Below are 15,049 nucleotides of genomic sequence, written 5' to 3'. Positions count from 1 at the left end.
CTTGACACAGAGGCTTCTTAATGTCCAGCCAGGAGCCTCTGCTGGAGAAAACAATCATTAAACATTGATGGAGAGATTCTGAAAAGTGTGTCCTGATGGGAATGGTCCCCTTTTCCAGTGTGTTACCCCTCAGCATCTGACAAAGCCAAGAGAAGTCTTACCCTAGCAGAAATGCCAGGACAATGTGTCACCCATAGAAGAGAGCTCTGGTTAGAAAAGATGCTGATGTCTGAGAGAGGGATTTGTTTTGCAGCGGGTAAAAAAGAGTTATGCAGAATAAACAGAGTGGAGGTCCTTGAAAAAAGGCCGTGCACACATGGTGCTGGGGAACCTTTATCTATATGCCAAAATCTAGCCCCTCTCTATCGCTATCCAAACATGGGCGGATGTGTTAACCGAGCTGCTTGTAATTACCAGAGCTGCAAAGACCTGAGCTTTCCTATCTCACAAAACTTTTGAGAAGGATGGAAAAACTGTGAGTCCCAAAGGGGAGCAAAGCCCTCAAGTAGAGATTTCCTGCCTAATGCAATTTCAAGAAAGCTCAGTTCGAAATCACCATTTTTGTTTCCATAAAACTTGCTTGTTTGAGCAGGGTTAAAGTAAATTACTTCAACAAGGCAAAATCATCTTATTTGATATTTGTTCTTGCAGTGATCAACCTGAGATACATCATCCCGTTGTGAACTAGGATAAATATAAAAGTTGTAACACAGCAAAGTAGAACTTTAACTTTGAAATGAAATGGCTTTGCCCCACCAAACCTCATACTTTGACATTCTGGTGCAGAGGAATAATGAGGGGTTGGGTATGACTTTTCCTAAAAAATGTTGGCAGAGATGATTCATTCTCAGGGAATATTTTAATGACAATGTAGCAGCATTTCTCCACATTAAACATTCCCACTGGATATATCCTGACTGGCAATTGTGCCCCTTGGGCAGCTGGCTTGCACTTAGTTTTGTTCATTCCTGCTCCCTGGCATTTCTGTCCTTCCTCCTACACTCCCCTGAGTATCTGCTGCCTCTGGTCTCATACTGTCCTTTGAAAGCATGGATGGCAATGCAGCACAGTCTTTGCTCTCAAGCCATTTGGGACAGATTGGGAACTGCTCAGGATGGGGGATGGCTGGTCATAACAGACCTATTTCAGTCGAGACGAGCGTGTGGAGAATGCTGAGAGCAGCATCTCCTCTGTGGGGAGGCGGGGTTCAGGCAATGTCATCTTTAGGCTTTGCTTTCTTCTTTGAGAAATTTTCCAGCACCACAATTGTAAAATGAGCTCATGTGGAAATTGCTGTAGTTCGTGGAGGTATTAACCAGGTTTACTGCCTCTGTTCCAAATGGCACAAGGACACAATGGCTTATACAGAGCTGCCCAAGCCTCCACCGGGCTGCAGCCTGTCTGCTGTGTAAGTGTCATTTGCCATTGGAGTCCATTTTGTTTTTCATAATTTTTGGGCTGTATTTGCCTTAGGAGTTTAACAGATTTCTTACAATTTAAAACAATTTAGCACTTGCACACAATAGTAAAGAGGGAAATATGCTCTGTGTTAACAGCACTGAATTCCCCAGGGCTTTGTGCTGCTGGGTTATTACTGAAGATCTCGGTTTTAGGATTATGGGGTTTTTGATCAGCTGGATACTCTTACTTTCTGGATATCCTTTTTCTTCATGATGTAAAAATTATTTCTAGATCAACAGGGCTGGAGACTGATTGTAGCTGAAGAGGACCCATGCTGGTTTTGTGACTGAACACTGGGAGGATTGGAAATACATTCCTACCTGTGGCAGGACCTGTGCTGGCCACTGCCAGAAGCACTATATCCTGCCAGAAGTGCTATCCTTTCCTCTGGAGCCTCCCCACCATCCACATATGCTGTTCAAGGCTGGGCATGTATCATATCCTGCAATATCTGCTGCAGACCTCTAAAATTTAGACTTACACAGGAGACATTTCCACGTATCTGTTTGAGGCTGCCTGAGATCCTGTGGTATAGTTTTACAGAGGATTTCAAACCCACTGTGCTTATCTTGCTTATGAAATGATCAAATGTCATTTTAGTAATTTGTGTTAAATACAAATACTTTTCTGTTGTTTAAGCCTGAAGAGAGATTTTCTTATTGCCTTGGGAGCAAACTAGTTTCAATAATTCCACACCAGGAGAATGGATACAAACATATCCATGGGCAAGAAGCAGAAAGAAAGATAGACAGGCAGATTTGGTTTTAAGTGCTGAGCAGAACTTAGGCTTGAAATCTGTCCTAAGTCTGATTACCCTAAGTATTTGTAAAGCACTTCAGGTTTTCAAAGTGCTGCACAAACTATAATGAATAAATAATTTACTGATAGACCCATGCAAAATGCGCACCTGATTATGTACCTCATTTGAGCTCAGTCTTATCATGACTGTGCTCATCGACTGATTAGCTGCACATGCAAATGGCCTGTGCTGGCATTGTATGGATGCCATTCCCAATCAGCTGCAGCAGTCAGGATAAGAGAGTGGACAATGCACATTTTCTTTGAAGGTCTCAGCTGCCTTGCTCATCTTTGGCTCCCTGCTGCCTTTGCCAGGGCAGAGCGAGGTGGGGTGGATGGGGGGACTTGCCTGGTCATCCAGGGGCAGCTCACAGAAGGCAGGGATGTACTTGGCCCACTCCACCAGCACTAGCAGCTGCTGCTTCATGGACTCGCACACGTCAGAGATGTTGGCGATCTTCTTCCCTCGGATGTCTCCGTTCATCACAGGAACCGGGGATGATATCTGGAAGGAGAGAAGAGATCCTTCAGCTTTCAGTACCACAGAGGAAACATAGACAGGAAAATCCCCAGCCCATGGGTTGTGTTGATGCAGACTCCAGCATCAGTGATTACTTTTTTCTATTGCACATCCAGTACCCAGAATATGTGGCGCAGCAAAACTCATTTAAATTGAGATCAACCTGGGGATCTGTGAACATGAAATGCTTCAGAGCTGAGGCTGTGGATCATCTTGGTAAACTGTCATGCTTTGAATTGACTGGAAAGCACAGAAGAAAGCTTTCTAAATCCAGGGTCTTCCTCCCACTGAACAAATGTGCTCAGTCAAGATCCAGGAGGGAACAGAGGGGCTCATGTAGCAGTTCACCTCACCAGTAGCAAGGACATGTCCATCCAGTGCTGCTGCACAAGCTACTTGGTCCCACCAAAGGACAGAGAACTGCTCCCCCTCTCACCCTGCTCCTGTGCCAGTGCTTGGCCAGACCTGCCTTGTCTGCTTTTGACAGGAGACACACAGGCTCTACTTCTGCTCCTGTCTGAGTCAGCATGAACACAAGAAGTCTCTGTTGAGGGTGGCTTCCCAGGTCTGACATTGTTTTCTCTGAGCACCAGGTCATTAATATTTGACATGACCCAATTTGAAATGCTAAAGACAGACTTTAAAGACAACAGCCTCCCACCCACCCCCAGCTTTTAGGCCCTTTTGGCAAAAATGCACATGTGCAAACATGCCCACAACACAGGTCGCTTTTTTTGCATGGGAATTATTTGTGATTGCAGAGGCAAATGGGCCCATTTCATTTGCAAAGGACGAGCTGGCAACTCTGCAACTACTGTCACACAGAGCTGGAAAGAACATTTCCCCCAAACCAGGCGCCCAACCTCCTGCCCAGTTCTCATGCGTAGCTGCTCACCCAGCTCATCTAAAAATTTGCCCTTAGTCACTACTTTATCCTCATGCTTCTGTAAGCAATTAACTCAAGCCCATCACTGCCCTCCACCTGCCCTCTCTGCTCTTGTACAACATCAGCTCTTCCTGTCCTGTTCCTGCCAGCATTTTCAGCTTGGACCCTGCCAGCCTCCCCAAGGAAATGGAGTTCAAATGCCACCTGCATTTTTTTTTTCAGGTTGCATTACCTGGAAGCTTTCCAGCCCTCGAGCTATTATTGAATAAATAAGATTGTAAAAATCTCACCATGTATTACCCTAATCAGAGAGCCCGGAAGGCTTAGCAAATAAATAAAGACCTCTGAGTGAGTGACCCGAGATCTTGGAGAAAGCAGCTCCTCAGCAGTATCTTGGTCTAATTAGCTAGGCACATAAAAGTTACCAATTACCATGCTGGAGCCTGCCTTGTTTAATGAGTCTCTCTATACTCTGTGGGAGAGCAGGAGCTCCCCTGCATTTGTCAATGGCTGTAGTTTTTATCAGCAGACCCTGCTCCAGACTTACATATGATGCCACTGCAGGACTCAGAGTCCCGGAAATGTCCTTCTCTTGTAGATCTGGTGACTTGAGACCCCGTTATCTCACACCTCTGGGAGCAGCATCAATATTATTGTTATAGGGTATATAAATGTATTAGGACCTGCATAGGACAAGGTGAGACATGGGATGAGATTGAATATGCTTCCTGTGTGCAGGATTGGCTCTTGGCTCTTCTGGCATATCCCCTCCTCAGGGAAGTGGACCTTACAGCCTGAGCCCTAGCATGGAGCCCAGAGCATGGCATGTCCTGCCCTGGAGCATCTCCCGGGGCAGCCTGCAGGGTAATATGACCCTTGAAGCAAGGAAGAACATGGACTGCCAACTTGAACCCCTCTTCATTTTCCCCAGAACAAGGAGTGCTGCTCTCCCTAGCTCCCATGAAGACAGGCAGCTCTTGCCTCCAGCACAGCCCCCTCCTCATCACTTGTTCTCGTAGACAAACCCTCCCTGCAGCCTTTGTACTCCCATCCTGTCCTGTGTCCTCCCAGACGGTGCTGATCTGATGTACACCATTTGCAATATCCAGATTCTTAAATCGGAGTAATCTTTTAAGGTGAACGCTCTAGGAAATACGTCTTGGCAGTATGCTTGTGAAAATGGGGAATTTCAAGCAAACACTGGAAAGAATATCTGCATTAGAACAAGCATGAAACTGATTACTCATGAAACTGTGTAGGAAGCCAGAATCCGAAGTTCCTAACAGCTGATGGGGAAGGGAGGCTGCTCAGGCAAGGCCAGCCCCTTGGCTGGCTTAGACAGCCACAGCTCCTTGGATTTAAATGATTCTACCCTATTTTCTTCCAGCAGGCTCTCCCGCCTTCATGTGTCCCATCAAGCAGACAGATTATTGCATATTATTACAACTGAGTTCTGGACCAAGGAGCATTAAAGGGACGGTTTCAGGTAACAAATGCCTTTGAGAAACCAGTGTTGGGTTGGCAGATAAGTTACTTATAAAAGAAGTGGTAATCTGAAGACTCAGCTATTAAATACTCAGCTGGCTCTACTGGCCAGATAGTACCTTATGCTTTCGTATTTGCCAAAGAAGAACGAAGAGGTACCTGTTGTGCCAGGACTTCTGCCTGCAGTAAGACATTGATGGAAGGCAGGCTGCTGTCTTCGTAACTTGATCTCCGGGTGCTGATTCGGTCCCGTTCATTTTGTACAGCTGCAAGAGAGTATTTTGGCTGAGCTGCAGGTTGTTCATGGCAATGCACACCGAAATCTATCACAGACTTTTGGCATTCCCCTTAGTTGCAGTTTCCCAGCTTCCCTGCCCGTCAGGGCAGAGGTGCAGCTGAGTCTGGTTTGTGACGGGATGCCTGCAAGAGCTCACTACATCTGGTGGTTCTGTTTTCACATTCGTTTTATTAGGCTTTCCTGGAATGGGGTCGTTTTAGAACCCAAACACCTGGTTCAAAGCCTGTAGAATTCAGCAGGGAAGTTTCCTTTCAAACAATCTGGCTCTGAATTTTTTTATTTCAAGATATGGGGTCTGAAATGGCCGCCACGTTCACGCCTGCAGCCCAAAGCTTATGTATGAAATGGAGGAGTCGAGTCTCTGCATGACTTCTTTGTCTGTCCACGTGACTTCTGTGAGCTCCGTTTGGGAAGCTCTTGCACCAGGTAGGTGCAGTTGGAAAATAAGGAAGCTACGATAAGGAAGGAAGTGCAGAACAGCTCCTGCTTATCTATACAGAGCAGCAGAGCTGCTGTGAAGGGAGTCCCAGGACAGGTATGACCCCAAAGTGCCTCCCTGCTTGGTCTAGTCTTGAGGACCTGGGCTTTGAATCTAGAGGTGGCAGCAGCTAGAGCAGAAGCAGTATTGGTGAGGGGGAGGATTTGCCTCTCTATCTGCCGCGAGGCCATGGGCTGGCTGTAACTCACCATGGCCACACCAGTCAAAGCCATCTGCTCAAATAAGGTATTGATCGATGGCAGGGGAAACAGAACAGTGCCTGCCTTAGGCTGGTGGCTCTCTGGATTGATACATTCTCAATGTATAAATCCGCCTGATAAAAAGCAATAATGAGGCTGGGCCAGAAGAAAAGCCCTGCAGTCAGCGGCTGTAAATAGGAGCTCTCAAGGTTATGTTGCTTGTTATCAGTAGCAGGCCCCCGAGTTCAGTCACGCCATGATGTTTTCCAAATGTTTACTCAGTATTAGCTGGTCATGCACCTAATGTAACTTCTATTGAATATTAACAGACAGCGGCAAGGCTCTGGGCATGGGATGAGCGGGTGCTGCAGGGAGAGGAGGATTCCTATATTCTTCAGGAAGAGTCAAGCCAAGTTCCTTGCAATACCTCATCCCTTTTAACAGGGAAGAAATGTTGCTGCTCAGAGGTGTTTCTGCAGGCCAGTGTTCCTGGGGAAGCTGCCCAGGTACCACTGGTACTTCCATGTTGTCTTCAAGGACCCCTTTTCTCCTAAGTTTCTCCTCAAGGGGGTGTGAACTGGGGCAAGCAACAGGGTTTAATTTCTCTACATGGAACAACAGGGCCAAATGCCTCCTGGTTGTCCCTTTGCAGACATCAGTGGGGTGAGCTCTGCAGGGTGCCAGGCAGCTCCTCTGGGCTGCTCTTGACACTTTGTCCCTCCACCAGCAGGGCCACCAGTGGGCCACCATCAGGATCACAGCAGCCCCAGGTTTCCTTGCCACTGTGAATACTCCTGAAAACCAAGCAAGGCTAAACAAGGGCTCAATCCTGTCCCATCATGTCTGAGTCATGGGGACCTGGAAGGGCTGCAGAGACAGACAGGCAGGGCAGTAGGTGGGGGTAAGCCTGGGGTAGATATCTTTACTCGTTTCATATAAACAACCAAAATGTTCCACCTTGCTCTGGGTCCTTTCTGCTGTGGCTGATGTATCAGATAAAACTAAGCTCTCTGCAGAGCATCAGCAAGAACCTATGTGCACATTAGGAAAAAAAGGGGCAAAATGACAGCTGGACCTAAGCTGGACTCACCTGTCCAGCTGTGGATTTTATGGGGACTCTGGGGAAACAGCTTAGAGCTGTTTTCCTAAAGTGTTTCCAAATTTCCAGGCCTTCTTTGAAGTTTCTGCTTCTCACTGATATTGGGAAGCATTCCCAAACAGCTCAGATGCCCTGGCTATGTGGGAGCACAGGTGATGTGTGAATCAGTGTGAGTAAGAGTGAGCTGAAGAGGCCTGGGTGTGATTTGTGTGTAAAGCATGAGCAGTTCTGAGACACAAACATGGCCCTGCAGCACTCTTGTGGGCTTGTCTTTGCTGGCATTTTGAGAGATGCCCTGAGAAGGGGCCCTGAAACTGAATTTGGGAGCACGCAGGGTCCCCATGCCTTGCCCTCAACCGTTGAGACGATGGCTGCTTGCAAGGATGTCATGTGGGTGGGAGTGGGCAGGTTGAGCACATGCAGGGCTCATGACTGGAGGCCAAAACTCTCCCAACCCCTCCCTGTGATGAGGGTCTGGATCTGTGCATAGAAGAGCACTGTGGAGGGAAGACAGGGCTAAGATGGCTGGGGGAGTGTGTACATGGCAGGGACTGGTTTTGGGCTGCAAGGGCTTCCTCAAACATATGCAGCCAGCAGCACTGCTGCTGGGGGGAGCACAGGGAAGCCATGCCATCACCCACCTTCCTTCTTCATTCCTGCTCGGAAGCACTTCTTAAGCCTGCAGTATCGGCACTGGTTTCTTTTGTCTTTGTCTACCACGCACTGCCTGTTAAACCTGAGAAGAGAGAGGTGTGAGGAGCGGCAAGACCGAGCCTGAAGGCAAGGCAAGACAAGACAGCCCCAAGCTTCAAGATACGCTCTGAGCAGGTTCCCAGAGGCTCACCCTGAGAAAGGAACCCCAGTCTGTGCCATTTCCATGCTTGCTTTAACCTGAGGCTTCCTCTTTGCACTGAACATCTCAGCCCTCTGCTCTGCCTCTGGATGTTCAATAAGGATGGGCTAGAGCTGACAGTCATACGCAGGAGCTCAGGCTGCTGGTCTTACTTACTAACCGCCAGGCATAGGATGCTCATGATGGACTAACAAGCCCCAGTGAAGTTAAAAGTGTGAGCCAGGAGGGTCAGAGCCAACTAGGTAGCCTCTGTTCTAAGTTAGATCCCAGTTAGAAGAGGGGAAAAATGCATTTATTCTCAGCAAAAAAGGGGTGGAAGGTTGTTCTTGAGCTAGTAAGGTTAAGAAGTGGGTTTAAGTGCCTGCATCTCTCCAGGGCTGTGTCTGGGATCCAGGCAGGTTCGTTCTGACCTCTGGACAGCATCGCTGGTGTGCAAATGGCTCTGCAGCTACCTGCACTTCAGAGAGGACTTGGGGAAGCAACCAGCTCCTTCCCTCCACGCTTGTATTACCAAACCCATTCCACGTGGCGGGGCAAACACTGGTTTCTCGTGTGTGTGGTCTTGCATGCAGCACAAGCCTGGTGGCCATTTGCAGCATGAATTTCACTTGCAAATTTGCTCTAATTTACTGCAGAATGATCAAGCTTGCAAAGACAAAGGCATACAGAGCTGGGAGAGGACTCCCAGCCACAAGTTCTGTAGCTTTTGTAAAGGCTTCTTTCTACTGTGCTTTTTAAAGCCCCAAGCTAAGATTTGCACAAGTGAATGCCTGAACGCAGCTTTCTAAGCTGCGTCTTGGGTTTTCCACTGGAGCTGTGGGGAGGGAGCTCCTTGGGCAGCCAGCTTAAACAGCCCAGGGGTGCAAGTGATGAAGAGCTGCACATAGACTCATAAACTTGGGGCTTCTTTCTGTTACTCAGATTTTAGAGTCTTGTTGCACTTCATGCTCTCCAAGTGGCTGTCAGGCCATCAGGAGTAACTCACTCAAACAGCCCGAGTGGTTTAGACACTCTGAGCTGAGGATTCCTCGGTTTCCTCTGCAACACTATGTGTGGGTTGCTCAGAACAGGGAGCAGCCAGGTCACAACCGCCGATGGCACGGGAGAGCTGCGGGCTAGCACCAACGATACAAGGTGTAGTGCATGAGTTGCAGGAGCAACATGGGTGCCTCATCCTCAGAGACATGCATGCTATGCTGCTCAGCTGGTTGCTCCTTAGATGTTCCTTTATCATGTAACAGACAGTGGCAGCATTTTAGGTAGATGGCAGACACACTTCCATCTCATGATGGAGAAGGATGGGAGGCCATTAAAGTGCCCCCAGGGAGTGAGGGGGGTTTGCAGCGCACTCAGAGCGCTGAGTAGCAAGGTGCTCAGCCCCTGTAATAGGGCTTCCCCCACCCTGGCATGACCATGCTTGCTGGCCGCATCCACGTTTGGCCATATCCATTTGCAAGAACACATGCTTGGCCCATAAAGAATGGGGCAAGACCTCCCAGGGTCTTTCCCTGGGAATCACTGGAGGGCAATCCCAGAGTGAGAGTGATCTCTGACCCTTCCCAGCTTGGGGTGAGGTCAGGGAAGGTGGCAGAGGATGCAGGGAGGGTGAAGAGGATGAAGGACTGACCATGCTGCTGGGCTTTGAGGGCTTTGCTCTTCAGCTCCTAGGGACTGTTTTGTCTCAGCCACATGACTCTGTCCCCTCTGTCCTTACCTGCAGGAGTACATGTGGTTCTTCCGGACGCTCCTCCTGAAGAAGCCTTTGCAGCCATCGCAACTGGAAGCCCCGTAATGCTTCCCTGTGGCGCGGTCCCCACAGATGGCACACAGCGTGCTCACCCCAATGCTGTTGGAAGTGTTGAGATTGGCTGCTTCTGATGGAGATGTGTCTGCTTGGGGAAGGACACAGGAAGAAGAATACAGTGAGACAGACAGCCAACATTTCCTAACTGTTTCCAGTGAGAGACTTGATTTTTGGAGGACCCAGGCTGCTGCAGCCAGGCTGTGCAGCAGGGGCCAGTCAGAGAAGTGTGTAAGGAGTGGTGGGTGCTCTAAGTGTCGTCAGTCATTGTATTTGGAGTGTGCAAAAGCTCCCTGTATGCCAGGTGAGACAGCCTTTCCTGAAGGCCTGACTCCAGCGACGCCTTCAGACAAAGCAGAAACCCATTTGCAGGAGTCACAGAGCAGAGCCAAAATTCCTCAGGGATTTGCAGATGCTTTGAGCTGCAGTAGCATAGCCAGAGAAAAAGCTGGTGGAGTGTTAAAGCTGAGGCATTACAGCTCAGGGTGAACAGCTGATTTATTAGAGAAGTATTTGTGTTATAGCACCAAAAGAGCCCCAGACAGCCCTTAGCAGACACTATTAGAGAAACGAGGTGACCAGCTTCCCTTTGCTGGAGAGCCTGTCTGCCAGGCATGGAGCTCCAGCCTGCACAGGGGTTCTTCAGGAGAACAAGACTTTAAGTGCATAACAAACTCAGATGACTTCAGCTGGAAAACCTATGTGGGCAAACACTACCCATGCAAGGCAGGACTGATCAAGCTAAGCCAGAAAGAAAGGGTGACCTATAGCATGGAGAAGACTGTATGCTGGTATCTTCCAGAGTCTGGTAGCGCCACAGCTGAGATTGATGTATCTTACAGTCCTTACAGACTGAGGAGGGCAGGCACTTGCAGGGCTCTTTTGGGAGGATGGGGAATTGCAGCAGCCTCTGTAGGAAAGGACATCTAAAAGGCTCAAAAGCATACAAACCTACACTAAAACCCCTCCAGCAAGCCAAACAAACCTCAAGGCTGAAGGGATCAGCCCTTAATTCAGTTGATCTAATTGTCTCCTCCCATGTACATTTTCCTGTATCAGCAGAGGCACATTCCCTTGCCTCAGTGGAAATCCCAGTTGCAAATGATACCCAGGATCTACAATGCCATAGAAACCTGCTGGGATTTTTAATACTTGAGTTTATTGGTCTCTGGGTTTGGCAGGAACACAGTTAACTCTCACCCCAGGAGGGCCACAGCTGCTCCCACTTGGTACCCAGCAGAAAGGGGCCTGGGTGCTATAAAAAGGCTGGTACCAGGAGAGCACCTTTTGGTAGCTGGAGCATGGTGGGGAGCAAAGGCAATGCTGCATGGGGCAGGGCTACAATTCTAGTATTTGTTTTGCAGAGAAAGGGGTATTGCAACAGGCACTGCGCAGCCTGCTTATGCCATCCCTTGACAAGAGTAACTGGTGTGGATCCAGAAGCAAGCTAGCACGGCAGATTTCAAGCCAGCCCCTTCCCTTGCTCTGGCAGTACTTTTCATTTCCCTGCCTGCTTTCTGTCTAATTCCTTGTGCCCCTCCTGTATGTCTTTCTGAGTCAGTCTGCTGCCTCTGTGTGTCCCTGCCTGGCACACCCTGTCACACAGCTGCATTTCCAAGCCTGCAGCACTGCCTGTGCAAAGCTCCTCTCTCCACCCCCAAAGCCCTGAGCTCCTCCCAGGACCATTCTGGCTGTCTTTTGTCCCTAGGAGCAGCTTGCCTTTGAAAACATCCTTCCTCCAAATGCATCCCAAGAGCTTGGCTGGATGAAGGTCATTCCAGAAGGAAAGTTAGATTTCCAGTTTCAGCTAAACATAGGACTTGCACAAGAGAGGAAGAGCTGATCTGCCTATAATCATATTACTTGTGTATCTGTGACAGCCCAGATAAATCCCTTTTTAACAGTATATCATGCTGTAATCAGAGGAAGATAGAACAGGAAAAACTGGCACCATTATCAAAGAAATTACAACATCTTAGTGTAATAGCCAACCAACAATAAAATTATTGCCTAATGGATAATTTTCCAATTAAGTAGTTCCAGAAATGTGGGTTTCTGGCTGATGCAGTGAAGTGGGTTTAATGGGATTGATTTGGAGTTAAAGTAAATGGAGGAAATTAAAAATCTGACTTTGAGACCTCATAGCTGAGACTCATGTTAGGACATGAGCTCCTCGAGAGGTCCCCAATCCCATGTCTGAACACGGGATGCATTTAGTCTATGATGGTGGCAAACTTGGTCACTGCTGAGCATCCACTTCTGGGCTGGAGCTACAGAGCTGTGTGGGGCAGGGTCTGAGCTCTTCTGCAGTCCTCAGCCAGAAAAGGAGGCAGAGGTGTTGCAGGCAGAGGTGTAGGCAGTTGCTGGAATGCCAAAGCAGCCCTGGAGGCGAGACTTGCCCTTGGTCTGGAGCTGGGCAGAGGAGGAGGAGAGGTGTTGGTGCCACCTGAGCCAGCTGACTCATCCAGCTCCAGGGCATTTTTCATATTGCACCTGATCTCATCATATAAAATTATCATGTCACACTGCCTTGTGGAGCCCTCAGTCTGATGGAGCTAAGTCACAGCCCCCTGTGCAGGAGCTTCTGCTGCTGGGTGGGTGAGGGGCATGGAGAGGGAGCAAGACCTGGGCTTGTCCTGGAGGGTCCAGATAGGCATCAGCAGAGCTGAAGGGGGCTGCTCTGAGCCCCAAGACTCCTGGGTGGGTAGGACCAGCTCCTGGGAGTGGAGGAGGGGCTGAGACGCAGGGCAGCAGGGGTTATTGCACAGCAGAGCCACTTTGGCACCACAGTGTTGCATCCGTGATGGAGCAGAGCCATAACCTGGGGGAGACCTGCACAGTCTGTGAGGGGACAGCCTGCACCAACAGCACAGCCCTTCCTGGACAGGGGTGCCCCAGCAGCCTCGGTGACGCAGCAGGCAGGAGGAAAGGGCTCGGGGGGTCACTTTCTGTGGTGTGCTTCGTTTAGTCATTAACCTCGTATTTAGAGAGGCTTTAGGGGGGACTTGGAGAGGAATCTTCTGTTATCTCTGAGCATTTAATCACCACGATTCCTTGGTGCCCAAATGGGTGGGCCAGTGTTACAAATCCTGGTGGGTTAAGTGTGATCCTACCCTCCTGAGGGGACAGGATCGCTTGTCTATTCCCACCAGGTCCCCTCACCCCTCTTCGCAGGGGCTGAGCCTCCTGGCCCTGCAAGACTCCCAGGGAAGCAGATGCCACCCCGCACCCTGGTGCTGCATGGGGAAAGGCTATGGCCTTGGGGTAGCTGCAGGGGCAGTGCCTGAATCACTTTTTGTAGTGATTCCCACCCTTGCCAGGCACTAAATGGCTTTCTGCTCCAGGAAAACCTACTTCCAGTGGCTGCTGGAGTGGGACTGGCTCTCTGCTCTGGAGCCACAGGATCAGTCATCTGTCCAGTGAGCTGTCAGCAGCATTTCACTTGGAAACTTTGGCTAGTCTTTTCTCTTGATTGGGATCTGGGGGAGGTGAGACCCACCCCATGCTCAGCCCTAGCCCCAGTCCCTGGCTGAATGTCTGGTGGGGACCTCTCATTGCACCCAGCTCCTGGTATGTGCCTGTCCCCGAGGTATCTGGGCTGCAGGGCACCATCCTGTCTGCACTGAGCACAGCATTGCCACCATAATTTCTCCCCAGGGGAAGCAGAAACCCCACTGTGAGCTGCTGGGAGCCCCACGGCTGACACCCCTGTCGTGCCCCAACCTTCCCCGGGACCATTTCAGCAGCCACCCCAGGGACTTGTCCTTCTGCTGCTCCCAGCTCATCCCGCCACTGCAGAAGGGAGAAGATGGAGGGGACTTACCGTTGCCCATAGCCAGCACCTGCATGTTCTCAAACTCCAGAGTGGTATACGCCGGGTCCAGCGCTGCGCTATAATCTGCCATCTCCATGTCTATTAGGGCTTTGGAAAGGCGCATTATCATCAGCAAACACGGGCCAGATTGTACCGATTCCCTTGTCCGAGGCTATTGGCCCTTCTGCCTCCCTCTGCCTTCGCTGCGTCCCCTATCTGCTGTCTTTTATTTCAAATATTTCTCTGAAAGGATTTGCTGAGCCTCAAGGCCTATACTCCCCAGAGGGGTGGAGGCAGGAGGCAGGGGGTTAATCTTTAATCATCTCACCCACTGCTGAATGCTGCTAAGCTTTTTTTTTTTGGTGGAGCAGCAGTGATTCTTGTTGACTGTTTATTATTGAATCTCGAGGTGCTTTGCCAATCCCAGCTCCTGGGTGCAGGCAGGACCGCGGGAGCAGGCGCTGGCCGCCCAGGGAACACACCTTCCCGGGCTATTGACCTTGATGCTGAGCTGTTGGTGTTGGTCTTAATTGTACCTGGGTGGAAAACTTGGAAAAATCCCCGCCAGGAGAACAAGGTTGCTCTTCACTTCGGTCATTGCCTTCCCCTCTCCACAGCTGGTTGCCGCCTTCTCCTGATTTTCCCTTCTCTCACTCCCTCCATCCTTCCCACAGCTTTTCCTTTTTCTCCCTCCCCATCAGAGAAGGTCAGCACCTGCCTGGCAATTTACACGTTGCTATGCAAAGTAACAACATACTATTCCCTTTACTTCCTTATAAACTGAGTTTTATAGGTACTGGATGCCCTATAAACAGATCCCACTCTGCAGCCATGCCCAAATGGTGAGCAGGGCTGGGGGGTGGCATGGGCACCCTGGGCATCGCCAGGGCTGCTCCTGTCCCACCACTGAAGCCACCCTGTGCTGGACAGCCCCCTGCCTTGGCTTTTGACTGATGCATCTTAAAATTTTCATTAGGCATTTTACAATGCAGCAGAGCTTTACTCTGCAGTGGGATTTTTCCTTCTACAAATGTATCTGCTGCCAGCTCTCCACCTCCAGCACTGGCAGTGGTCCTGCTGCCTTGCCCATACCTGGGGCCCAACCCACTGGTACAGGGCAGGGGGGACTGGAGCAAGCAGCAGAGCTGCCTGTGCTCTCCTCCCCAGCTGACCCTGGGCACACCACTCCTCTGATTTAGACAGGACCAAGAAGTTTCAGAGTAATTGCAAGATCAACAAGAGGGAGTTTAATTGATTGTTGAATGGCATCGGCTGGCTGGCTCAGGAGAATCAGTAATTAATGGTTTGGTATCAGCTCGCTCTGTGTTGAAAAATTCCCCCTGATTTCACAACCAG

At 49.7% G+C, this 15,049-nt stretch overlaps 1 protein-coding gene and 1 long non-coding RNA gene across 6 annotated transcripts in view; one reads left to right on the top strand and one right to left on the bottom strand.

Moving 5' to 3' along the window:
• The window catches only part of HNF4A (hepatocyte nuclear factor 4 alpha), a 37,749-nt gene that overhangs the window by 5,645 nt on the left and 17,055 nt on the right, over positions 1-15,049 (bottom strand). Inside the window, exons 1-5 of one of the 3 annotated variants that reach the window (XM_064465706.1) lie at positions 13,703-13,971; positions 9,793-9,970; positions 7,867-7,961; positions 5,310-5,416; positions 2,605-2,764 (exon numbers count right to left, since the gene is read on the bottom strand). In XM_064465706.1, the coding sequence (XP_064321776.1) occupies positions 2,605-2,764; positions 5,310-5,416; positions 7,867-7,961; positions 9,793-9,970; positions 13,703-13,823 (661 nt within the window). In that variant the 5' untranslated portion in view covers positions 13,824-13,971. Of the gene's footprint in view, positions 1-2,604; positions 2,765-5,309; positions 5,417-7,866; positions 7,962-9,792; positions 9,971-13,702; positions 13,972-15,049 lie in introns of those variants that run through there. The other 2 variants (XM_064465707.1, XM_064465708.1) reach the window with 2 other exon arrangements.
• LOC135315739 (uncharacterized) overlaps positions 1-15,049 on the top strand; it is a 45,752-nt gene that overhangs the window by 13,726 nt on the left and 16,977 nt on the right. The gene's annotated exons all lie outside the window — the stretch shown is intronic.

Source organism: Phalacrocorax carbo, chromosome 14 (genome assembly GCF_963921805.1).
Source record: "Phalacrocorax carbo chromosome 14, bPhaCar2.1, whole genome shotgun sequence".
Classification (NCBI taxonomy): Eukaryota; Metazoa; Chordata; class Aves; order Suliformes; family Phalacrocoracidae; genus Phalacrocorax; species Phalacrocorax carbo.
This window is presented reverse-complemented; position numbering and strand designations above follow the sequence as displayed.